The 27,365-nt window shown below is 35.3% G+C and overlaps 1 protein-coding gene across 3 annotated transcripts in view; it reads left to right on the top strand.

The window, feature by feature from the left end:
* FBXL5 (F-box and leucine rich repeat protein 5) overlaps positions 1 to 27,365 on the top strand; it is a 75,193-nt gene that overhangs the window by 42,982 nt on the left and 4,846 nt on the right. For all 3 annotated transcript variants that reach the window (XM_059381169.1, XM_059381170.1, XM_059381171.1), the window contains 8 exons: positions 1,194 to 1,289; positions 3,080 to 3,266; positions 5,539 to 5,721; positions 7,904 to 8,029; positions 11,355 to 11,503; positions 12,111 to 12,193; positions 13,089 to 13,811; positions 24,893 to 25,041. In XM_059381169.1, coding sequence (XP_059237152.1) covers positions 1,194 to 1,289; positions 3,080 to 3,266; positions 5,539 to 5,721; positions 7,904 to 8,029; positions 11,355 to 11,503; positions 12,111 to 12,193; positions 13,089 to 13,811; positions 24,893 to 25,041 — 1,696 coding nt within the window. The remainder of the gene's footprint in view (positions 1 to 1,193; positions 1,290 to 3,079; positions 3,267 to 5,538; positions 5,722 to 7,903; positions 8,030 to 11,354; positions 11,504 to 12,110; positions 12,194 to 13,088; positions 13,812 to 24,892; positions 25,042 to 27,365) is intronic.

Here is a 27,365-nt window from a genome sequence, read left to right as displayed (position 1 = left end):
TTCTTTGTACTTTTTCAGTTTTATATCATGTTCATATATTACCTGTTTAATAAAATGATTAAGATCTGAACTAAAGTAGTGGCTAGTGGAGATAGAGGGAAGGGGACAGATGAGAATTATGTAGGATATGTAATTGGTAGCATGTAGGGCATGCATATATAGGGGAAGGGAAAGGAGAAAGAGAAAGGAAGTAAAAATGAGAATTGAGCCTAAAATTCGAGGGAATATAGAAAAGGCTTAGGGAATAAAAAGATTCATTTTGGATATGTTGGATTTGAACTGGTTGTGCAGTCCAGGTGGGTATTTGTTAATAGGAGGAGGTGTAGATGGGTTTTAGGGTGAGAAGAGTAATTTGATTTGGAAAAGCAAATTTGATCATTTTTAGCAGGTGAAGTGGAACTGGAAGCCACTTGGGATGCTTAGGGAAAATGTATAAAATCTTCAGAGAATAGGACTTTGGATGAAATATTGGGAAGCAGTTGAATAAATTAGTAAATAAAGGAGGAGACTCAGCAGGGATACAATATTCCTATATTTTAAAAGTTTTATTATTCTGTAAAATTCCACATGTTTTAACTTGAGAGGGCTGATGTAGAAGTGATAGCTGTTATAGAGGGAGGAGATGGGATCTTAGTTCATCTGAGAAAACCTTTTAGCTGTTGTTCAGAACTAGACTGATATACGTCAAGATGTCTTGAGCCCCTTACCTAGAGGTATGTTGATATCTGGCCTTTTGAAGTAGACATGGTCTTCCATTAGCATAAATATCTGTTATTGGCATAACAGATGTTGTGGATTGTATATTGGAGGGTACATTGGATGAGTATGAAGGTACTCTGGTGATCGAGTCCATTAAGCTCTTGGAGACTGCTCAGACATAGGTTAAGAAAACTGAAACATAGAAATTATATAAATGTATACATTAGAAATTAATAGAAGTTTTGAGCAAATAGTTGCTATTTTTAGACTTTTTATGACCTTTTAAAGAAATACTAGATCACATTACTAAAAATTCAGGGTTCCTTTGCAAGATATTTTAAGGACATCTTTATGCAACAAAAAATACAGAGACCACTTTGCTGTTCTTCAGTCTGTTTTTTCCCTGAGGTTTTATGTTGTACCTTCCTAGGATCAGTACAGTATAAATAATGAAGCAACATTTTTATAGAATATAATTATTTTTATGTTTCTAGAACGAATGTGAGCAGTTAAATTATGCAAAACAGCTGAAAGAGAGATTGGAGGCTTTTACAAGAGATTTTCTTCCTCACATGAAAGAGGAAGAGGAGGTAAGCATAATTTTTTCTTCCTTGTGATTTTGACTTATACAATTTTTTTTTTTTTAAAGATTTTATTTATTTACTTGACAGAGAGAAATCGCAAGTAGACGGAAAGGCAGGCAGAGAGAGAGAGAGAGAGAAGCAGGCTCCCCGCCGAGCAGAGAGCCCAATACGGGACTTGATCCCAGGACCCTGAGATCATGACCTGAGCCGAAGGCAGCGGCTTAACCCACTGAGCCACCCAGGCGCCCTGACTTATACAATTTTTAAGATGTTTTAGCTTTCATTCTTCAAAATAATGTGTAGGATGATAAGCCTCTGGTTCATTTTAGGAAAAGAGGAAAATTCCCAAGAAAACAAAATTTGTTCTCTCAGAGAGGTGGTTGCTTTTCACTGAATCAGTGACTTAATTCATTTGCTCAAGTAATACTTACTTTCTGTGGGTCCCTGGGTGGCTCATTTGGTTAAGCAACTGCCTTCAGCTCAGGTCATGATCTTGGAGTCCCAGGATTAAGTCCCATATCTGGGCTCCCTGATCAGCAGGGAGTCTGTGCTCCCTCTGATCCTCCCCCATCTCGTGATCTCTCTCTTTCACATTCTCTTTCTCTCAAATAAATAAAATGTTCAAAATTTTTTTTTTCTTATTATGTAGATGGCACTGTATTGAATGTTAACTTTCCATGTTACCTTAATGTCTTCTTAGAACCTTTAGAGGATTCTTGAAACTTTTTGATGTTTTGTGTATATTCATGCTAACATTCAAGTATTTTTCGTGTTCTTTTTTTTGTAGGGGATTTTGGTAATCAAATGGTAGTGTTAAACTAATCAGTTTTATTCCTAGTACACATGTATTAGGATATCACTGATTGGATGAGCAAAACATTTTCCCATTCTCTTCTTTCTCTAAATGTGGGGTGATTATTAGGATTAGGGTAAGGAATAGAAAAATTATTTTAGGAGGAATGAAATTCTTGTTTAGTTGTTAATCAGTTTACTATGGTGAATATCACCTATGGCTTCACCTTATAATTAGATCTCTATTTAAAAAAAAAAAAAAACAAAAAAACCTACTTATCAGCTCTTTCCAGACTGATTAAGTCAGGTGAGAGGTACTGGCCTGGATATATTTTAAAGGTCCCCAGGTCATTGTAATATGAAACCAACATTGAAGCCACCTAGAGTAGTGTTCCTTAACCTGAGATGCTCATCAAAATTATGTGTGGAACAACAACAACAAAAAACAAACAAACAAACAAAAATCAAAAAACAAAATCAAACCAAACCTGTGGCTTCATTTCTTAAAGATTCTAATTCTGTAAATTGGAGGTTGGGACTAAGCATCTGTTTCAAAGAAGAAATGTAGATAGATAGTTCAGGGTCTCAGTAGAGCTTTGGGTTTTAGGGTTCTTAGTACACTGGGTACCTTTTACCTTTCTTATGTGATTTAGAGATCCTACTGAGGTATACAGTTCAGTTGCTGGAGTAACAGAAGGCAGTTAACTGACCTAAATGTCTAACCATATGAGACTGCTTAAGAGTGTTTGACAGCTTTGCATAGGAAAACCTTCTGCTTCTGATGCTTTTTAATTATTTGGGGTTTATTAGCCAGAGAAGCCATAGAAGGAACGGTTCTTTTGGTGTTACTCTTCTCTACACTTTTTTGGATAAGCTGACTGGGTGGCAACAACCAAAATTTCTTTCTCTTGGAAATATGGGGTCATAATACTGCAATTGAGCCATTAATTAAAAGGTGTAAACAAAATTAGTCAAGCATCTTTCCTTATGAATGTTTCATTTAGGTTTTTCAGCCAATGTTAATGGAATATTTTACCTATGAAGAGCTTAAGGATATTAAGAAGAAAGTGATTGCACAACACTGCTCTCAGAAGGACACCGCAGAACTCCTTAGAGGTCTTAGCCTGTGGAATCAAGCTGAGGAGCGACAGAAGTTTTTTAAATATTCTGTGGATGAAAAGTCAGATAAAGGTGAGATTCATATGTTTAAATAGTGAGAAGTTTGGAGGCCATTTGCATCTTGTTAATAAGAACTTTAGATTTTGTTAGAAGAATAATTTTAAGCCATTTATTTTCAAGTGTATATTTAATTGAAGACATAATTTCTTTTTTTTTTTTTTAATTTTATTTATTTGAGAGGAGAACAAGTGGTAGGGAGGGGCAGAGAAGGAGAGAGAGAGAGAAAAGCAGACTCCCTGCTGAGCAGGAAGCCTGATGTGGGGCTCTATCTCAGGATCTTGGGATCATGACCTGAGCCAAAGGCAGACGCTTAACCAACTGAGCCACCCAGTTGCCCCGAAGACAGTAGTTCCTAAGAATTTGGTGTGGTTTATGATAATTTAACATCCCATATGCAATGTAATGTTGGGCCACATGCAGTGTAGTGTTTCTTAAAGGAACTTATGTAGTAATAATAATAAAAATTATTTTGGTCAGTCAGAATCACTGAAAGCTATCATATACAGAGTACTTTTGCAGTATCATTCAACTTTCTTTTTTTTTCCTCCCCATCATCTAGCTTTCGGAGCTCCATTGACCATAGTGACTGTTTATCTTTCCTTGTTTTGTCCATCCGTTTTTAAAATAAGTTATGCTTATAGCTTTATTTCCATCCTTTTCCATGTGTTATTCTTTTAGCTTATATCTAGTAATAATACACAGGGGAGCAAGTATGAGAACACTGTTTTTCTATGTATTGTTACTTTAAGAAAACAGATGAGAAGTGCAAATAAAGTCTGCTTGCCTTTTTAAATCATAAACTACTTCCTCATATTTATTTATTTATTTATTTTTAAGATTTTATTTATTTATATGACAGAGATCAGAAGTAGGCAGAGAGAGAGGAAGGGAAGCAGGCTCCCTGCTGAGCAGAGAGCCCCATGTGGGGCTTGATCCCAGGACCCTGGGATCATGACCTGAGCCAAAAGCAGAGGCTTTAACCCACTGAGCCACCCAGGCGCCCCACCTCATATTTATTCTTATTGATCTTTGATAGTTTTGCCTTTTAAAACATCATTAAAGGAAATTGGCATTCTCAGGCTAGTAAAAATTTTTCTTCTGCTTCTAGATGGGCAATAACAGTGACAGTCCTGTTAAAATAGCTTAAAATTCTTTGAAATTGGTCCTTTTCTCTTTATTTAACAAAGTAGGTGAGATACATGTTGAAACAAAAATGTTTTCATAGGTGAGCCTATAATTAAACCCATAAAGCTTGTGTGCTTCATTCTGAAATGCAGCTTGTGCCTTCAACACCAAGCCAAGACCTGTTGTGTCTAGTTTAATTGTAATTCTCACATGGGATTTAAAAGCATCACACTTAATACATTTAGTTTTCCCACTCCTTCAAAGCAAATTATAGCTGTATTATGATTAAATATTTGCCATTTGAAAAAGGTTGGGTTAAAGTAATTTCTGTATTTAAATTGCTTTGTGAGGGCAGATCAGGTGTACAAGGTACCCCAAATTCTTTGCAGTCCTTATTGATGAATCTCTTGTAGTCTGTATTCTTATTGTAGCACTTTATTTGCATTTTTTGGGAAAAATGCTCCTGAAGTAATTTATTATAGTAAATTGGACATTCAGTGGCTCTTTTTTTAAAAAATAGTTGCTGACAAAAGATTGCCAGTAAAAATGTACACGAGCATTAGAAATGTTAACATTACATTGTCTCAGCTGGCTCACAAATAGTATAAGTAGGTTTGGTTACCTGTGGTTACAGAAGTTAGATTTGACAGACCTCTTATATCACATGTGAAAATCAAAGAGGGAACACAAGGAAAATATTGACAGGAGTCCTAATACATGAATGGAACGTGTTACGAGATTTGTGTGTGTCATTAAAAATGCCTTGGAGATCTCATAATCTGGCTGACTCTATATTTGAAGCTGTATAACCTGCTGGGTTCCTTTTTCAAATGATGCTTCTTATGCTACAGAGTGAGTATTGTTTTTTCTGTGACGCCTTTGTAAGAGGAAGTCAGTTCTGTGTTCATTATTGTAGCTCCCACTGATGAAGTATGATTTGGGACCTCATAGTTTAACCCTACAGGTTCTTAACAAGTTGAACATCCCCATGTTACCACTAGTCCATGTTATTTCCTTTTCACATCTTGGAAGCAGGAAGGAGTGGACTTTAGGCACTGGATTTTATTTATAGAAATGCGATTGTAATTTTTTACTGCATTTGCTCTTATGGCCTTTAATGTTAAAGATTTTTTTTTTTTTTTTTTTTTTTTAATTTCAGAAGCGGAAGTGTCAGAACAAGCCACAGGTATAACCCATCTTCCTCCTGAGGTAATGCTGTCAATTTTCAGTTATCTTAATCCTCAAGAATTGTGTCGATGCAGTCAAGTAAGCACTAAATGGTCTCAGCTCGCAAAAACTGGATCGCTTTGGAAACATCTTTACCCTGTTCATTGGGCTAGAGGTAGGTAAATGAAACTTTTAGTTTGTTTTAAGAAATACTTCAATCCATTTCTCTAAGTGATTACATTTAGACATTAATAAGCAGGGTCAAGGAGGGAAATTCTGAGACGTTGACCAAAGAGTAGATATTACAGTTAGCTGATGTGTTTTTTGTATACACTTTTGAAAAACTACAATGCTGATGTATTCATGGGTGATTTATGTGATGTGTGCAATTTCTTTTAAAATAGTTAGGAAAAAAATAGGGGAGAGAATGCAAAATAATTGGCAAAATGTTGATAATTGTTGAAGATCGGTGATGAGGTGACGGGTATTCATTATGCTACTTTTTAAATGCTACTTCTTCCTGCTTTTGCCTCTGTTTGGAGTTAAAAATGAAATTAATAGGTTTTCAGAACAGATTTAAATAATTATATAAAAAAGTAGAGAATAAATTCTTTAAAATTTAAAGATGAAGCACCATTAGGGCTGCCTTGGTAGTGGCTCAGAATAACTGACTCTGTTTTTGTCTTCAGCATATTTTTTGGTGATTGGCAATGCCTTATCCTAAATCACAATTTCATATATATTTCATTGTGATAAGTTACTTTTACTTATAAACAATTAAAGAAAATTTCCTTTTTATGAGCATATAGTGCAGTCATGGAGTAAAAGCAAATAATATGGCATACATTTTTCCTGTATGAAACTGAATTAGAAAAGTTTCTTCTAAATGACTCATTTAACTTCACATTTAAATTAAATTTTTTTGTTGTCTGTAATTTGTCATTTTGACATGGAAATATATATTTCTCACATAATTATAAATTTAATTTTAAAAATTTTATTTTTTATGTTAATATATAGCATCTTTAAAATAGCTGTTCTTAGATATTTTTTTAGCAAAGCTGTTTGAAGTATTGAGTGGACTTACTAAATGATTAGAATTATAATTATTTTTTAAGATTTTATTTTTTGTATTTGACAGAGAGAGCACAAATAGGCAGAGTGGCAGGCCGAGGGAGAGGGAGAAGCGGGCTCTGCCTTCACTGAGCAGGGAGCCTGATGTGGGGCTCGATCTCAAGACCCTGGGATCATGACCTGAGCTAAAGGCAGCCGCTTAACTGACTGAGCCACCCAGGCGCCCCAGAATTATTATTTTTATGTAGAATAATTTTCCTATTGGAGGAAAATGAAATATTAAGTGAGAAGTCGAGGGAAATATGGATATATTTAATACTTTCTTGTTTAGCTATATCTTTAACTATTTATAACTAACTAATAGGGATTAACACATAAGGTACTATTTGATGTAAAGATCAAATGTAAAAATGCTGTACAAGACTTCTGTGATCTTAACCAATCTTAAATATGCTTCTCTTTGTTTTTTAATGTTTAAACAAAAAGTTTCAATAAAAATTTTTTTTTTTTAATTTATTTATGGTGTTTGTTTCTAATGTCTCTCAATCAGAATTTTTTACCACCATCCAGGGAACATTTTGAAATGTCTGTGGAGACATTTTTGTTTGTCCCATTTGGGAGGATTTTACTAGCCTGCAGTGAGTAGAGGCCAGGGTTTGTGCTAAACACCATATTACAATGCACAGTACAGCTCCCCACTGCACAGAATTACCCAGCCCAGAATGTTAGTACTGTTGAGATTGAGAAGTTGTAATTTAGATATAATGTTAAGGGTTCAGTAAATTAATTCTGCATTGTCTCTTACTTCACAGTTGTATAATTTAATCTCCAGGATCTTTACATTTATGATTTAGCTTTACCTTAATCTTTCCCCTTTGACTATGTTCCTATCTATTGCTGAATTGCCGACTATTCACTATTGAGCAGAAAGTCTTTGCTTACTTTTGTTTATTAGCTATCATCATTTGGAGGGTATTGCTGGTGCCAGTGTGAAGCCACAGTAGGGGAAAAAGGTTAAGTTCTTTTCAATGATTTCTAAAATTGCATGTAAGACTATTGATAATTATTTTTCATAATTCTTTTTAGTATGTCTGAAATTCCCTTGCATATTATTTAAGTGTAATTTTTAAACCATAATTGAAAATTTTTAACACTTGCTGGCCCATTGCCTAGAGCTCAAATATTTTCTGTGTGCAGAGATTTTCATTGTAAATAGGTAAATTTTTTTTTTAATGGTAACTGGTCTAATCTTACTTTGTTCCTTTTATTTATTTGTTGAGTAGGTGACTGGTATAGTGGTCCAGCAACTGAACTTGATACTGAACCTGATGAAGAATGGGTGAAAAATAGAAAAGATGAAAGTCGTGCTTTTCAGGAGTGGGATGAAGATGCTGATATAGATGAATCTGGTAAGCTATGTTTGGAATTAAAATGAATACATGGTGCTTTAGTAATTAATATACTTAACAGTTAAGTGCTTATAAATTATTAGGTGTTAAGATTTGCATATTTTGTGTCTTTTAAAGAAATTGGAGTTTATAAGCCTACTGCTTTGTAAAATTTGAAAGAATAATAAGCAAACTTAAAATTTATTCTGTTTGATTTAAGTGTATATAGGATTTTTTCCCATCTGTTGTTATATTTAAATACTTAAGTCAGAAAATAATGGCTGTTCTCCTTATTGAAGTAATGTACATTCATTATATAGCACTTTGTAGTTTACAGTGTGTCTTTTAGGACCATTTTATTTGATCAGTTCAGCAATATTTATTGAGTCATCCTGGCTTAGAGGAAGGAGCATGAAGCTGTTGAATCTCTTTATTCATTTGTAAACCATCATACTACTTGGTTCACAATGTGGAATTAAGTTATGTATATATGAAAATTCTCTGTAAATGACAAGGGATTATAATTAGTCTAGCCATACTATAAGTACTGTGGGAGAATTGAAGGGTGACTATGACTTTATTCTTTTTTTTTTTTTTTAAAGATTTTTATTTATTTATTTGATAGGCAGAGAGAGATCACAGGTAGGCAGAGAGGCAGGCAGAGAGAGAGGGGGAAGCAGGCTCCCCGCCGAGCAGAGAGCCCGACGTGGGGCTCGATCCCAGGACCCTGAGATCATGACCTGAGCCGAAGGCAGAGGCCCAAACCACCGAGCCACCCAGGCGCCCCCTAGGACTTTATTCTTAAAGAACTCATCTGGCAGAGAATTTAGAATAGGTAATTCTTAATTCAAGGCATATAATTAAAAATGCCACAGTAGGGGTTCAGAAAGACATTATTTGGGAGTATAGAGGAGGAAGAGAAAAATTCTTAGGCAGTATTATAGGAGATGATTACTAAAAATGGTGAAAGAGTTAAAAAAAAAAACAGACAAGACATTCTAATACCTGGTAAAACTGAAACTGCATGGAATTTTTATGTATAACTTGCTCACTTAAAAAATACTAAGCTGGGGGCGCCTAGATGGTGCAGTTGGCTAAGTGTCAGACTCTTGGTTTCTGCTCAGGTTTTAATCTCAGGGTGGGATCCAGGCCCATGTCAGGTTCCTTGCTCAGCAGGGAGTATGCTTGAGTTTCTTACCCTCTCCCCCGCCCAAATAAATAAATAAATCTTTTAAAAAAAATTTTTGGCAAAGAACCAAACATAGAAAAGGAGGACTATAAAAATAAAGATCTGTGAAATGAAGTCGCCACATTGTGTTATGGTTTTGAACATTTAGAGGATGCTACATAAGAAGGAGGTCTGTTTCAGCTAGATTGGATGATATGCTCACCCTGTGGCAAGGACTTTCTTGGGCATGAGGTTAATAGCGAACAAAATAGGAAAAAAAAAATCCTTGGCCTTACAATTTGGAGAGGGGAGGGACCTCTGGGTGGCTCAGTTAGTTAAGCATCTATCTTTTGGTTCAGATCTTGATCTCAGGGTCCCGGGATCAAGCCCTGCATTGGGCTCCTTGCTCAGCCAGGAATCTGCTTCTTCCTCTCCGGCTCCCTCTGCCGCTCCCCCTGCTTTTTAACTCCCTCTCTCTCCTTCTCTCTCAAATAAATAAAATTAAAAAAAAAAAAAAGAGGGAAGATAAATGATAAACACAGGCAAAATATATCTGCTGTGCTGGATAGTGTCAGGAGCCATGGAGAAAGAGAGGAAAGAAACTAAAATTTTAAATAGGGTGACTAAGGTCTCCTCAGAAGTTTGAGCAAAACCCATGTGAGCTTTAAAGTCTTTACCAAACTTAGTGTATTTGTCTCATCACTTGAGGAAATAACCAAAGAATGCTTATCAATAAGCATTCACATTGAAAAGGAAAGGTTAAGGCTGTAATGATTGAGTCTTGTTAAGGTAATATATCCGTTCAGCTGTTTGGTGTAGTTAAGACTAAACTTTGAATCTACCACCTATATTTTATGTTAGTGCTTTTTCAGTTTAGTTGTCTTTTCTAGTCTTGCAGGAAGATACTGTTCTTCATAGGATATTTAATTTCTTATTTTTTTAAAATTTTTTTTAGGATTTCCCAGTAAAACAGATTTAGATAGGGAGGACCACAGAAACAAAAGAATTATTTGAGAATAAAGTTACTGTAGGATAGATAGGGTTTGCCAAAAGTCATTTTTATCTTTGTACTTTACATATGTCTGACTAATAAACAAGAAATTTATGTAAATCTGTAAATATGGAACCATTAGTCACAAATTCAGAATTTTTTGAAATATTTCTTTTGTAAGCTACATTCAGTTTTATTTTAAATGAGACTTTCTTAAAAATGAGACTTTCTTAATTCTGTTAAACTGTTAGAGATATTCAGGTTATGTCTTTAGGTAAGCATAATAATAATAGTGCCCTGAGAAAGGTAATACAATTATTAATTCTTTTTTTTTGTTTAGTTGGCATATTTTTTTCACTTATATCAAATTGGAGTTTGTAGTGTTTTTGTGGTGTTGGTTGTTAACAGTGTGGCATCCTATTGCAAACATCTAGGCTTTACAGAAGTTATTAAGCAAAAACCAAAAACCACGCTTCTTAAAAATTCTAAGGTACTTTACTTGATTTATTATGACCAGGCTCATTCAGTTGTTTTAAATCCTTTTTAGCTCTGTGTCCCTTTTATTTTTCTAAAATAACAAATGATACTTTTTATTATAGTTATTTTTCTTTGATTTTTTTCTTAAAGAGCTTCTATTTTCTTGAAGAGCTTCTACTGTTCTTTTAAATACTCAATATTTTTCCAAAACTTTTTCAAGTTCCTGAAGCTGAAGTTATTTTTTCTGTCTCTGCTATATTTACTCATCACCTTCAGCCTCAAAAAGTGAAAAAAAACTTTCATTCTCATTATAAAGTTTTTTTCCCCTTTTGTCTCTTTTTAGTTGATGTCAGACCTGTTAAATACTAAGTTCTGGTGAGTGAGACCTTATCCATTGAATTTGCTTTACATATATAAGGGAGTTTAAGAGTAGCATCAAGTATTAAAAAAAAAAAAAAAAAAACCATAGAGAGAAAGAAAAGGGGTTGACCTGGTTGACCCAGCTGGATAGGCACCTGACTCTTGATCACAGCTCAGGTCTTGATCTCAGGGTAATGCGTTCAATCCCTGCACTGGGCTGCACACTGGACGTGGAGCCTACTTAAAAAAAAAAGCAAAAAGTATTTCATATTAAATGACTTGGTGATTCCTTGAGTAGCCTAATAGAATTACTGGTATCAAATTCTTAGATATTTGAATTCATTTTACAGAAGAGTCTGCAGAGGAATCAATTGCTATCAGCATTGCGCAAATGGAAAAACGTTTACTTCATGGCTTAATTCATAATGTTCTACCATATGTCGGAACTTCAGTAAAAACTATAGTATTAGCATACAGCTCTGCAGTTTCCAGCAAAATGGTATGTATAAATTAGTACTAGTTTGGGTATTAAGAAAAAGTAGCAGTGATCTAAATTTGGTTTACTTATTCCTGAATTTAATGAAGGAAAAAAAAATAGCTGTTTACTTAGGAGAGTGCCTTCCCATGGGCAGCCGTACACTGCTAAATTTTCATGTTATTTCATTTCAGTTTTCCTAGTAGTTTTGGTATAGAGGTACCCTCTACACATTATAGAAAAGGAAACAGAAACTGGGAGAGGTTAAACAATTTACTTAGTTTCACAGATACTAAGTTCAGTGATGAAACCCAGTTTTTTTTAATGTTTCTTTATATGTAAGAGTTTGTAAAACAGGCAAGTGAGATTAAATCACACTGTCTTACAAGTGTGTCTTGTCCTCCATCAGAATCTCCTTGGGTATTCCTTAGAAATATAAATTTCTTGGGTCTAATCTCATGGTTACTAACACAGATTGTCCAGAGTTTTGAGTTCAGAATATGTATTTGTGAATACATGAACTGAAGTGATTTTTTTACATGCACAAAACTTGAGAACCACTGGCTTATGTTATTTACTGAAAGTTTTTTACTAAAAGTGATGTCTTTCTTAATCTCCCCCCCCCCCCCAGGTTAGGCAGATTTTAGAACTTTGTCCTAACTTGGAGCATCTGGATCTGACCCAGACTGACATTTCAGATTCTGCATTTGACAGGTTAGTTATTTTTTGGACATTTCAGTATAATGATTTCAACCTATGTATTAGTAGAATTGTTCTGTAGTTTCTTATTTCCATAATTGCAGTTTAATTGTACTATTAGATCTAAGTCATATGTGACTTAACTTGATAGCACCTTCCAGTTCTTTGCTTCTTGTCCATAGGATCCAGCTGATCCAAAAATTCAGTTTGCATCATCCTTTTATCTTTATAATCCTCTACTGTGTCTAGACCTTTGAGCCTTGCTGGACAGTCAATGTAGATTGGCATTATATATTTTTAAGAAGTTTCCAGTTTCATTTGGGCTCCAAATGCCATTTGGCAAAGCTTTCTCTTACATTCTTCATATTCTGGAACTGTAACATTTTCCTCAAGCTACAGTCTTCATAGGTTTTATTTCCTTAGATACCATCACTTTCTTTCTTATTCTACCTCACCCTTCTCTTTCCCCCTCTAGCATTTATATCAGTATCTCTCTTCCTGTTTCAGAGGGAGAGGTGTACCCTTCTCTGGCTATGGCTAATTCTGTCCCGGTTCCTAGAGTTTGTTTCTTCTGGATCTTCCTCCTTTAATTAGTTATTCTCTTTCTTTGGTGTGTGTATAGCCTTTCCTCCACTGGTTACTTGTTGGAATAATATGTGAAGTCTCTCCTTTTTATATCTTTGTCCTCCTTCCCTTATAACAGAAGAGTAGCAATAATCTTAAACCCTAATTACTCTTACTGTCTTTTCTAATTCCTAGTTTCTAAAATGATGCCTGACAGTAGATACTCAGTAAATATTTGATTATATTAGATTTTAAATCTTTTAGTTTCTGTCTATTCACATATAATCAAATGCTTTTGAAGATGTTAACAATAGCCACTAATAGTCCTATTATTTCTTAATTATAGTTGGTCTTGGCTTGGTTGCTGCCAGAGCCTTCGGCATCTTGATCTGTCTGGATGTGAAAAAATCACAGATGTGGCTCTAGAGAAGATTTCTAGAGCCCTCGGAATTCTGACATCTCATCAGAGTGGCCTTTTAAAAACTACGAGCAAAATTACTTCGACTACATGGAAAAATAAAGACATTACCATGCAGTCCACCAAGCAATACACTTGTTTGCATGATTTAACTAACAAAGGTATTGGAGAAGAAATGGATAATGAACACCCCTGGACTAAGACCGTTTCTTCTGACAGTTTCACTTCTCCATATGTGTGGATGTTAGATGCTGAAGATTTGGCTGATATTGAAGATGCTGTAGAATGGAGACATAGAAATGTTGAAAGTCTTTGTGTAATGGAAACAGCATCCAACTTTAGTTGTTCCTCCTCTGGTTGTTACAGTAAAGATATTGTTGGATTAAGGACTAGTGTCTGTTGGCAGCAGCATTGTGCTTCTCCAGCCTTTGCATATTGTGGTCATTCATTCTGTTGTACAGGAACAGCTCTAAGAACTATGTCAGCACTCCCAGAGTCTTCTGCATTGTGTAAAAAAGCATCAAGGACTAGATTGCTTAGAGGACAAGACTTAATTTACTCTGGGAGTGAAAAATCTGATCAAGAGACTGGACGTGTACTTCTGTTTCTCAGTCTGTCTGGATGTTATCAGATCACAGACCATGGTCTCAGGTAAGTAATTAGTTGCAGAATATTAAGAAGTGGACATGTTTACATTCTCAAATAGAATATAAAAATTTCAATTTAAGTCATTCCTTTTAGCTGATTTGTTTAACTGAAAGAGTTAACCAGAATCTGTCCTACTTCAAAGCATTAGAACAATATAAGTTGAGCTCAGAGTTTCATTTCAGTCGATTTAAATTCTTTGTGAAATATGGTAGAACATTTAGAGTTTATTTTTTTTAAAGAATTTTTGTTTATTTTTCAGAGAGAGACAGTGAGTGTGTGTGCATATGTATAAGGTGGGGGAAGGCAGAGGGAGAAGCAGATTCCCTACTGAGCAGGGAGCCTGAGTGGGACTTTATCCCAGAACTCTGGAATCCTGACCTCAGCCAAAGGCAGACACTTAACTCATTGAGCCACCCAGGTGCCCAGAATGTTGAGTTTAATCAATAGTCAGCAAATGCCTACAAATACTCCAAGATGCTTTAGTAGATGAAAAATAAGATAGTTTTTCCCTCAAGGGCTTGTAACAGAGAAGAAGATAAAATATACCATATTCCATTGCTGTGTATTATCTGTGTATACTCTAGGGATGTCGTATAGAAATTCTGTGGGTATAGAGAGAGAAGACATCTCTCATTCAGTTGTTGTAAATGATCAGGAAATTTAATGAGGAAGGGTACCTGGCTGGGTCAGTCACCAGAGCATCTGACTCTTGATCTCAGGGTTGTGAGTTCAAGCCCCATGTTGGACATGGAGGGAGCACCTGCTTAAAAACAAACAAATAAACAAACCAAAACCCCCAAAAAACAGAAAAAAAAAAAGAAATGACACTGAATTGAATCTTGAAGAAAAATGAAGGATTTTGATAGGTGACAGTAGGAGAAGACATCATTCATTCTAAGCAGTGAAGATTACTTGAGCACACAGTACACATAGTAGTAAAGCGCTATTGTAATTGTTGTTAGGTTATTTTGTTGTTATGGCTGTTCTCAGCATTATTAATGTGCAATAATTATTTCATTATGTTTGATAGGAACTTTTGGAAATTTGTTTATGTGTTTTCTCTTTTACCTTGTAATAGACTTGAATTTTATTAAGGTTCTTTAATAATGGGATGCTAAACATGTTAAACAATGAAAATTCATCCAACATAAAGCCTAGTATTCTTCTTTTCTTGTTGGTATGATCTTTAGCAGATTAAGTTGGACTCAGTAAATGTTCAGAAACTTGGTATTCCAGTTTGGTTGTGGTGAATGATATGTACTGGGTGATAGTAGGATGTAAGTTTATAAAAGTAGATTGGTGATATATAAATGGAAGGTAAAAGAACAGAAAAATTATTTTTTGAGTAGCCTTCTGTCTTCTTTCTTTAAGAAGCAAGGTCCTTAAAGGTATGTATTTCAAAATGTTTGCAGTTAAAATCCTATTTTAAATTTATAGGGAAGTTAGCAGAAAAGTGATCTTTGTAAAGAGTTTTTAAAATTTTTTTTTATTTTTTAATTTTTATTAACATATAATGTATTATTTACCCCAGGGGTACAGGTCTGTGAATCATCTGGCTTACACATTTCACAGCACTCACCATAGCATATACCCTTCCCCATGTCCATACCTAGCCATCCTCTCCCTACCTCCCACCGCCCAGCAACCCTCAGTTTGTTTTGTGAGATTAAGATAGTTTGTCTCCCTCTTGATTCCATCTTTTTTTTTTTTTTTTAAGATTTTATTTATTTATTTGACAGAGATCGCAGGTAGGCAGAGAGGCAGGCAGAGAGAGAGATGGGGAAGCAGGCTCCCTAGCGAGCAAAGAGCCCGATGTGGGGCTTGATCCCAGGACCCTGGGAGCATGACCTGAGCTGAAGGCAGAGGCTTTAACCCACTGAGCCACCCAGATGCCCCCCCCCCCTTTTTAAAAAAGATTATATTTATTTATTTATTTGACAGAGATCACAAGTAGGCAGGCAGAGAGAGAGAGGAGGAAGCAGACTCCCCTCTGAGCAGAGAGCCTGATGTGGGGCTCAATCCCAGGACCCTGGGTCTTGATCCCATCTTGTTTCATTTTTTTCTTCCCTATCCCCCAGACCTCCTGCCCTGCCTCTCAGATTCCTCAGAAAATAATTCTATACTAATTTATTGGCATTAATATTAGAATTTGGCCTACTAAAAATCTTTAAGGGGTACAGAATTACATTTATTATTTCATCATTTAGGATTTTCTTTTCTCTTTTTAACTTAAAATGAGTCATGGTTTTATATTGGGAATTTTTGGAAAATGTAGAGTATCTGTTGAAGTAATTTAGTGCCGTTATATAGCCTTAAGTTTTACAAAAAGCACTGCTGAGTTGTATTGGAATTGAATAGCCAGAGTTTAGAATTTTTGGTCTTTGAGCATGATCTACTTGTACTGCCTTTTTTTTTTTTTTAAGTTTAAAAAAAACTTTAATAGAAGCAACGAAATAGCTGAAGTACTAAAGACAAACTTAACAAGTAATGAACACCATCTATAAGAAGAAAACTTTAAAATACTGAACAACACAGAAGATATTCATTTAAACAAGTAGAAAGTTCTGCCATATTCTTGAATAGAAAAAACCAACAACATAACAAAGTCAAAGCTCCCAATATTATCAGTTGGTTGGCCAAATACAGACAAAAATTCTAGGAAAAAATCACAGTAAATACTGCTTTTGTAATTTATTAAACCACATTATGAAACTAACTATATGCAAACAGAGTGGTATGTGCTTATGACTAGAAAAAAAACAGAATAGAAAGTGCATCTAAATCTATAAAGCATTCTTTTCGTTTGATAAAGAGAGCTCTTCAATTTAAGTAAAAAAAAATATGAGTTACTAAGTAAATTAAACTGAGTCAATAACAAGCCATTTTGAAAAAAAACCAAAACACGTAAATTTGGATTCCTGCCTCATATACAGTAAATTCCAGATGGATCAAAGAATTATAAATGAAAAATTAATCATAAGGTATTAGTGGCAAAAAACTCAAGCACATAGAGTTCTTTTACATTCTGAGTGGTGAAGGCCTCTTAACCATTGCAGACAACTCTAGAAGCTTTGAAGTAACATATTGGTAAATTCAGCTATATAAAATACAGTTTTTCTGCCTGAAGAAAAAAATAAAAGGCAAGTGACAAATGGGGAAAAATTGCTACTTATTTCACAAATTATTCGTTTTCCTAATGTGGAAACATTCATACCAATTAATAAGAAAATAATCGAAAAACAGCTGAAAATTTGCAAAGCACATGAAAAAGCAAATTACAGAAAATGGCATACAAATATTTAGCTCCTTGAAAAGACACTTGATCTCATTTATAATAAGGAAAATATAAAATTATAGTTTTGTAAGATACAATTTTCACTTACACATTTTGGCAATATTTTAAAATTTGATAACACAGAGGCACTTTCATACTTCTTGCTAGAAGTGTAAGTTTTACTGCTTTTTTAAGTTATAAAGAAACTCCCTGGGAGAAGTTCTGTATTTTATTTTCTCTCATTTTTTCTTTTTGTCATTACAGTCTTTAGTAAACTAATCTCTTTCTTCCTGGAGAATGGAAGGGTGGAGGTAAAGCATTCATTAGCTCAGAGAGGTAGCTCTTCTTGGCTCCTAGATTCTGTTATGTTTTATGGGACCCACTTAGAGCTCTGTTAGGTTATGTGTTCTTGTGAAAAATGTTGGAGAAAATACCATGGTTCACTGACTTTGGGGCCAGACAGACTTGGTGTAGGTTGATACTGTTTTTTTAATTTTTTTTTATATAACTGGCTTTGTGTAAAATACTTAACCTAGCCTTATATAAGGTGAATAGGTGACTCAGTAGATTTTCAATAAGTAGTAGTAGCTGTGTAATGATTGCTTAGTTATCTTTGACATGAGCGTTTGGAAATTGATGACCTGTTTATATTGTAAGAAGACAGTATATAATACATATAACATACAAAATATGTGTTACTTGACTGTTTATGAGTAAGGCTTCCAGTCAGCAGTAGGCTACTAGTAGTTAAGTGTTTGGGAGTCAGAAATAACGCTTGGATTTTCTGTTACGCAAGGTGGGGATTGTTGGTGTGCTTACCTCTGCAATGTTCAGGGGTCAACTGTAGATTTGAATATTACCAGACTCTTTAAAAATTGGATATCAGGTATGTTAAAATGAAGAATTTATCCAGCCAAAACCTAATACTTCCCTGCCATTACAAGAGATACTTAATAGGAGATGATTACAAAAATCTTTCAGAAGGCATGTACCAAGAATGTTTTCCCCTGAGGTAACTGCTGTTACTATGGCTTGACTGCTGTGCATCATTCCATTAATTTTCTTTTTGTTCAAATTCAAGTGCATAGATTATAGTTAAAGCAATACAAAGTAAGACAACCATATTCTCATTCCTTTTTAAACTTTTTGTATTTTTATATGTGTATTCCTGATAATGGTTTTAGTTGTTTTTGAATGTAACTTTTTTTTTTGAATGTAACTTGATTTTAAAGAATTAGGAATTTTTGGTTCCTAATAATTCATTTTCCAATACCATTATCTTTTTCATTACCACTATACCTTATTAAAACATATCTGTAGCTCTATTCAGTTGTGTTTTTTTTCTTTTTCCTTTTTTTCAGTTTATTTTAAGTAATCTCTACACCCACTCTGAAGCTTATATTCAAAACCCTGATATCAAGAGTTGCATGTTTTTCTGATGAGCCAGCCAGGCACCCTTCAGTTGTGTGTTCCTTTTTTTTTAATTTTTAAAATTTTCAAGTTAAAATTTTTTGTTTTTACTTTTGTTGTTGTGGTGGTGGTTTTGTTTTTTGTTTTTTTTTTTTTTTTTTAAGACATTTTTTTAAACACTTTTTAAAAAAAGATTATTTATTTATTTATTTGACAGACAGAGATCACAGCAGGCAGAGAGAGAGGGGGAGAAGCAGGCTCCCTACGGAGCAGAGAGCCCATGTGGGGCTTGATCCCAGGATCCTGGGATTATGACTCAAGTTGAAGGCAGAGGCTTTAACCCACTGAGCCACCCACGCGCTAGTGGTGGGCTTTTTTGAGAGGGGGTACAAAAAGTGATTTTATTTGGGGACAGGAGCTGTGGGCAGAAAGGGCTGCTGCCACTTTTTTTTAAGTTTTAAGTAGGCTCCACACCCATCCTTAAGTGTATGGTAGGGCCCAAATTTACTAACCTGAGATTAAGACCTGAGCTGAAATCAAGAGTCACTCAACTGACTGAACGATCCATGTGCCCTCAGTTGTATTTTCAGCATGACCAGTTTTATTATTCAAAGAATGAAATAACACCTATACCTTTTTGTAATGCTTCAGAGCTGCAGTGATATCTGAGCAAGTGGCAGTTTTCCTATGTTTTCTTAGTTTTATTGGGGTATTTTTAAATAAGTCAGAGTTTATTAAAAATTCTGTATAATTAAAAATCAATTTCAAAGAGAGTCAGAATTTTTTATTTATTTTTTAAATTTACATATAATGTATTATTTGCCCCAGTGGTATGGGTCTGTGAATCATCAGGCTTACACATTTCACAGCATTCACCATAGCACATACCCTCTGCAATGTCCATAACCCAGCCACCCTATCCCTCCCCACTCCCACTCCCCAGCAAGGGAGTCAGAATTTTGATGACTATAATTAAGAGGTATCTTGTGAAAAAGGATTTAGAAACTTCCTGATAAGCTTTGGAAAATGCTAGGAGGGGGACATATTTCATCTAAAAGCAGAATTATAGAGGGGATGGGGGTGAGGGGATGAGGTAATTGGGTGATGGACATTAAGGAAGGCACATGATATAGTGAGCAGTAAGTATTATAAAAGACTGAAGAATCCCTGAACTTTACATCTGAAACTAATACATTATATGGTAATCAATTCAATTTAAATAAAAAATGCAAAAAAAGTAAAAGCAGAATTATAGGGCTTTATTTGACTATAAATTTCCATCCCCACTTCCCTCCAAGGCATAATTCTTTTGTATTCATTATGTTGGTTTAAAAATTATTTCATTTTGGGGTGCCTGGGTGGCTCATTTTGTTAGGCATCTGACTCTTGATCTCAGCTCAGGTCTTGATCTCAGGTTGTGAGTTGAGGCCCTGCACAGCCTCCTTAAAAAGTAATAGTAATAAAAATTATTTCAAGATCAATTACAGTAGTAACTACTACTGGTGTCAGTGGGTTTGAGAACAAATAAAACTCACATGTGCATACAACTTAGTGTATGGGAACAGAGGGGCTGATTGGAAGCTTTCAGTCCTTCTGCATTAGGCGTTATGTTCTATTTAGGGATGGGGTAGCTTGAGTTTTGGCACTTTGGTTATATGGGGCTTGTTACAAGAGCATTGACTATGAGAATGTAGATTGAAAATCAATATTTTTTTAAAAGATTTTTATTTATTTGAGGGAGGGAGAGGGTGGGGGAAAGAATATGAGCACAGTGGGTAGGGAGAGGGGTGGAAGAAGAGGGTGAAGCAGACCTCCTGTGGAGCAGTGAATCTAGTGTGGGCCTGGATCCCAATACTCTGAGATCGTGATCTGAGCTGAAGGCAGGCACTTAAGTGACAGAGCCACCCAGGTGCCGTGAAAAATCAATATTTTAAAGTAAATTGAAGCCTTAAGGAACAGATAGTGTCATGTATAGTCTCAGTGCAGTGCAGTGTTTTCAGGTTTTGTAGAAATGATATCTTGGCTGTTATTGATTAAAAGTAGCCTCTTATTTAAATCCTCAACCTTCTTTGGCCCCCTCACGTTGCTATTATTGTTTTGTTATACACTACTCTTTCACTCCTTGACCCCAAGGCAACTACTCTTCAATTTTTTGCAGATAGCTTATATTATTGTTAGGTCTTGCTTTTTAAAATTCAGTCAGATACTCCCTGTCATTTAATTAATTTATTTAGGCTGTTTACATTTAACATAATTATTGTTATGGTTATTTTTATGCCTATCATCTTGCTGCTTTTCTCTTGTTTCACCTTTTCTTCTTCTTTTGTCTTTTCCTGACTTCTTTTGGATTTATTAAGTGCTTTTTAGTATCTTGTTCTATTTCTCCTGTTGGCTAGTACCTCATGTATTTAGTGTTTTCTCCAGAGTTTGTATGCATTTTTGTAAAGTCTTTGTTTACTAATCCAATCATTATCATTTATTGGTCTGTTTCTATTGATTGATTTTTTTTTCCCTCATTCTTTGAATGTCTAGTATGTCATGTGATACCAGATAGTGTGAATTATACATTGTTGAATTCTGGATTTTGTTCTGTTTCTTTAAAGGTTACTACTTTTTTTTTTTTTCCTTTAAAGATTTTATTTATTTATTTGACACAGAGATCACAAGTAGGCAGAGAGGCGGACAGAGAGGGGGAAGCAGGCTTCCCCCTGAGCAGAGAGCCCGATGTGGGGCTCGAAACCAGGACCTTGAGATCCTGACTTGAGCTGAAAGCAGAGGCTTAACCCACTGAGCCACCCAGGCGCCCCAAGATTACTACTTTTGAATTATTCACTGCTCTGTAATATTTCTATACATCTTATAGATACTTCTATAACTTTTTTTTCTTACTGCATGTATTGTCAATACTTGGTTTAGTGTTTCTTTCCTTAAGTTGAGGGCAGAACCTGTATTTTACTCATCTTGGATTTTACTGTTTAGGCTTGTGTCTGACATACTTGGGCATTGGTGATAAAAGGTAGACTTGAGTGATCTTCCTCGAATGCATTTTTTTAACTTGTTATTACTCTTCTTTCTAAACCTTTCAGTGAGTTTTGTTACACTTTGGTTAGGTCCAAATTCTTGGCCCTTGCTTACTTCCGTAGTTTATATCTTTTTATCTTCCTTAACATCTAAATTTTTACTTGGTCGTATCCTCAGCCCCACCAAAAAAAGGCGAGACAGATGTCTTTCTCTCACACACAAACAGACACACACACAGAGCCATCCTTTTTGTAGCCATATTCAACTATTTTCTCTTTCTTCAAGGCACCATATTTCTCATCTTTAGGCATTTGAATTTGCTCTGTCTGTAACATACATTTATTGGCTAACTTCTGTTTGTTTCTTGGGGTGCCTGGGTGGCTCAGTTGTTTAATTGTCTGTCTTTAGCTGAGGTCATGATCCCAGGGTCTTGGGATGGAGCCCAGAGTTGGACTTCTGCTCCCATGGGGAGCCTTCTTCCTGTCCCTCTGCTTGCTGCTCCCCCTGTTTGTGCTCTCCCTCTCTGTCAAATGAATAAGAAATCTTAAAAAAAAATTAATGTCCCTTCTTATAGGAAACCTTTTTGGACTCCCCTCCTCCCCCCATCAATGCGCTTCTGTATGTTCCAGGAGACAGTCATACGGTATTATAATTGCATATTTATTTTTGATTTGTTTGATTTCCCATTAAGCTCAGTGAGGGCACTGACTGCCCAAGTTTTTTCTTCAAGTATACTGTGAAAAGAAGTTTTATATTCCATGCAGTCTATCCTTAGTGTGCTGAAAATTTTAAATTTTAGGAAATGGAATAGCCTCTGCATCTCAGAAATAGTTTCTGAGATCTTTTCAGACCACTTTTTTCTCCCAGATCCACTTTCTTTTTTCTTTTAAGGTTTTATTTATTTGGGGGCTCCAAGGTAGCTTAGCCAGTTGAGTGTTCAACTCTTGATTTTGGCTCGGGTCACAATCTCAGGGTCATGAAGTCAGGCTCTGCTCTCAGCTGGGAATCTGCTTGAGATTTTCTCTGCCTTTGTGCCTTCCCCATCCCTATTCAGCTCACACACACATTTTCTCTCAAGTGAGTAGATATATCTTTAAAAAAAAAAAAAAAGATTTTATTTATTTAGAGTGAGAGAGAGTGGCATGTGAGCAGGGAGAGGAGCAGGGCAGGGAGAAGGAAAGAGAGAAGAGAATCTCAAGCTGACACGGCTCTGAACATGGAACCTGGTGCCAGGCTTGCTTTCATGATGCTGAGATCATGACCTGAGCTGAAATCAAGAGTCCACTCAACCAACTGAGCCACTCAGGTGCCTTGAGATCACTTTTTAAAAGCTGTTTATTATTTCTTATTATGAGCTATTCAGCTTTATAGGAGAAAAATAATGAACTTTAAACTTTGTACTGTCTTCCTTTGTTCCTGGTCTTCCTTTAAAGACCAGTGTCTCGAACTGCCACTGTTGTTAATTTGAAATCTGAAGGATGGCTCAAGATAATTTATGATTACAAAAAAATTAGTTTAAATCAGTTTTTTTTTTTTTTCAGTCAAAATATAAGGGGATGTGTGCATTTAAATCTCCCTTGGGGCTTGGGGTTTTGATAATTTGTTTTATTTATTTTTTTTTAAAGATTTTATTTATTTATCAGAGAGAGAAGAGGGGGAGAGAGCGAGCACAGACAGACAGAATGGCAGGCAGAGGCAGAGGGAGAAGCAGGCTCCCTGCTGAGCAAGGAGCCAGATGTGGGACTCGATACCAGGACGCTGTGATCATGACCTGAGCCGAAGGCAGCTGCTTAACCAACTGAGCCACCCAGGCGTCCTGATAATTTGTTTTAAAAGAATTTTTTATTTGAGAGAGATTAGAGAGAGTGAGCATGAGCAGGGGGAGGGGTACAGGGAGAGGGAGAGAGAAAATCCCAAGTAGACTCCCTGCTGAGCTTGGAGCCTGATGCAGGGTATGATCCCATGATCCTGAGATCATAACCTGAGCCAAATTCAAAACTTCGATGCTCAACTGATTGAATAATCCACCGGCCCTGATAAGTTTTTTTTTAATAGATCAAGTTTTTTTTAATAGATCAGTTTCTTCTTTTAAATATGCAGTTACAAAACTTTAAAATGTCCCTTTCTAGTCTTTGCTAGTTAGCAGTCCTTTATGGAATATATAAGTATTTTCATAGTTTTGAAAAATCTCAATAATTCATATACTTTTACTTTACTTCCTAATTTTCCTGTACCTGCACAATTATGTTAATCTTTTAACTAAATTTATTGTATTGTTAGTCTCTTGACATCCCTTTTAAGATAGACTGTTCCAGTTTTCACAGTTTTGCTGTTGTAATATTGCTTTACATATTGTACAGAAAAATGATGTTCTCAATTTTGTTCTTGATATTTTTCAGCTCTGTCATTGTAATTTTAGCTAACTTCTCATTTTATCTATTTGTATTAATGTTTTTATTCTTCTAGGACATGCCATTAGGTTTTCATTTTTACTGACATGTAATTCAGTTACCATTAAGTTCATCCTTTTGAAGTATACAAATAGTGATTTCAGTAGATTTATAAGGTTGGCAGGCATCACCACTGGTTCCGAAACATTTTCATCATACCATAAGGAAACCCTCTACTTTTTAACAATTACTCCTTACTCCTCTTTGCCCTGGGCCCCTGGCACCTACTAATTTGCTTTCTGTCTCTATGCCTATTCTGCCTATTTTGGATATTCATATAAATAGGATCATACAGTATGTGGCCTTTGTGCCTGGCTTGTTTCACTTAGCATAATGTTTTCAAGGCTCATTCATGTGGTAACAATAGGAGTACTTATGGCTTTATAATGTATGTTTATCTATTCATTTTAATTAGTTGGAATTTGGGTTGTTTCCACTTGTTGGTTATTATGAATGATGCTGCTATGAATATTTGTTTTCAAGTTATGTGAACATATTTTTTCAGTTCTCTTGGGTGTACACTTAGGAGAGGAAATGTTGGGTCAAATGCAAATGCTAATGCTAACTCTGAGGAACTGCCAAAATTGGTCAGTAATTTTCTTGAAAATTTTTATTTAGACAACCTGTAGGAGAAGGAAGATGACAATTCCAGGATTCAGTACTTCTAAGAATTGAGTTGCTGTAATATTCTTATAAAGAGAAATTTCATAGACTTGTTTATGGAATGTCCTTAGGAAAAATGTAAGAAGTTTTTCTCAGTTAAATGTATTGCTACCTAAGGATGAGGTTAGTTACCATGTTTTATAGAAATTCTTGAATTTCCTCATTACCAAATTGAAAGATTTGTTAATAGTGGTCCAGTGGGCCATAGGAATATATAAATTTTCATAGAATAATATATTCTAATTGTTGGATTTCTTGTCTTACAGGGTTTTGACTCTGGGAGGAGGGCTGCCTTATTTGGAGCACCTTAATCTCTCTGGTTGTCTTACTGTAACTGGTGCAGGCCTGCAGGATTTGGTTTCAGCATGTCCTTCTCTAAATGATGAATACTTTTACTACTGTGACAACATTAACGGTAATGCCTTTCAGTAATGAGATAATTTTGAAGGAATGGATTTAACATTTTTTGACAGTTCTCATGGTTCTTAGGGTTTCTGTTTAATTTTCTAGATTTCTAATTACCACACTTTTTTACTTTCACTGAATTCTTTACATTTGATAAAATTTAAAAATCATGTATATTTTCATTAATTAGCTTCTATAAAGGTAAGTTTTTTTTTCTGATAGGTATTTCAAGTATATATTCTGCCAGATTTTTGAGCTGTGTAAAATGGCAAGTTGTAAGAAAACTAAAGTTCTCTTTTTTTTAAAAAAGACTTTATTTATTTGTTAGAGAGAGAGAAGGAGAAGAGGGAGAGGGAGAAGCAGACTTCTTGTTGAGCAGGGAGCCCAGTGCATGTCTTGATCCCAGGACTCTGAGACCATGACCTGAGCCAAAGGCAGATGCTTAACCAACTGAGGCACCTCGGCTCCCCTAGAAATATTAAAGTTCTTACAAAATTTTGGGAAATTCTTCTAGAGTGATACAGCATTCATGAACAATTTAGAGGTATTGATGTTCTAGATATACCAATTTCTTAGGGATGATGACTTAGATTTCTTGTAACATGACTTTAAAAAAAAGTGCAGTTGAGAAGGGAGGACTTTGGTAATGTGAACTTCTTGGGGATCCTGGGTCTGGTTTCAAATTAGTCTCATGGAAGATTGAGGGGGGAGTGGTATTGGGGAAGAGGCTGAGATGCCTTAGACATGACTAAAATTCCTATACTGTTTTGGAGATTGATTGCTGAACCTACTTAAAACAATCATTGTATAAATATTTATTGATTGTTTTGTTTCTTAAACCTATCCTTACCCTGCAGTGGGCTTGTTGCATTTGTTTTTTTCAAGGTACATTCAGGGCCCTTTGGGGCTTTTGATAGTCACTGGTAGAAACTAGAAGTTTCTAGAGGCATAAAAAGCTCCTCAGTTATTAGTAAGCAAATCAATTCCCTGTATTTATAACTGGAAAAACATTTACATGGTTCAGATTCTACTACGCAGCTGTCTTTTTATACCATATGCTGTTTTCTTTGAAAGCCCAAGTTATCTTAAGATGACAAGAATATCACCTGAGTTTCTCTCAGGAGAACAGTTGAAAGGAACCAGGAAGACTGGAGGAATGGTCTCTTTAATGACATACCTGTAGGCAGAGAAGTTAGCAAATTGCTATTTCTGGGCGATTAGGTTTTCCTTAAATACATATAAAGAGACAGGAGATCGCAGCTCTTTTATTTCTGGCATAACATGGGTGATACGGAAGATGACCTCCCTTGTTCTTGAAGTCGCAACACTAAGGAGGAGCATTTCTTTGCTCTCTTGCCTTCAGCATATAATCCAGGAATGGTGAAAATGAATGTCATTTTAGTTGCAACCTGCTAAGCATACAAAACCAGTTTGATTGTTTCCATGAACCATTTGCTGCTTTTGTAGATGCAGTGAATTTGAGATGGGATTTTTTTTTAGTGTGCAGTTATGTCGTTGTAGGTCCAGTGTTGTACCTAAGGCTTAAGGACATACCATGAAAAGTAACTAGTAGGCAGTTATTTTTATAAGAAAAACATCTTATTTGTATGTTGCACTTAAATTGTATACAGTTGATTTCAGCATAGGTTTTGCTTGTGGGAATATCACAACTGAATTTGTTAGATTTGTTTTTGGGTATATAGATGTTACAGGGTGGGGGAGATTGGATTTCGGTTCATTTTTATGATTTGTCTACTTGTTTTGCTTGTGTAATTTTGAAAACTTCTTGAAATTTAGGTGATGGGATAGAGTTAAATACCTTTGCATCTTGTTAGGATGTTAGAATTCATTTCATCTTAACTGGTTTTGAATATATAAATATTAAAGTGTTCCAAAGGAGCTGTTGCATTCCTTTTGTTGAATGTGATTTTTTCTTGATAAATGAGTGGTAATTTTCAATAAATGAATTTTAATGAAGATATCTGACTTTGAGAGATTTGAAAGGAAATTGACAGCACTTGTATAATCCAATATTAAGTCTCCTTTCACAGCTTCTTAAAACATGATTTTGGGGAAATGGAAATCCTTAACTTTATAGGGTGATTTTTCATATTAACTTATGTTCTAAAGTTCCACAGCCAGTTGCTCTTAAAGCAATGCTCTGATGGCATTTTTTTCCTTAAGAGGATATGTGGACAACCTAGAAAGTGTTAGAATAAAATTGCATTGTATCCAGGTTTGCAATATGATATGATTGATCCAGTAACTTTTACTATAGCTCAATTTGTACAATAAATATTTAATGACTGCTTATGGGGCCCCCTTTTTATTTTT

The sequence above is a fragment of the Mustela nigripes genome, chromosome 1 (genome assembly GCF_022355385.1).
Source record: "Mustela nigripes isolate SB6536 chromosome 1, MUSNIG.SB6536, whole genome shotgun sequence".
In the NCBI taxonomy this organism is placed as follows: Eukaryota; Metazoa; Chordata; class Mammalia; order Carnivora; family Mustelidae; genus Mustela; species Mustela nigripes.
The sequence above is the reverse complement of the archived record's forward strand: the minus strand, read 5'-3'. Positions and strand labels throughout refer to the sequence as shown.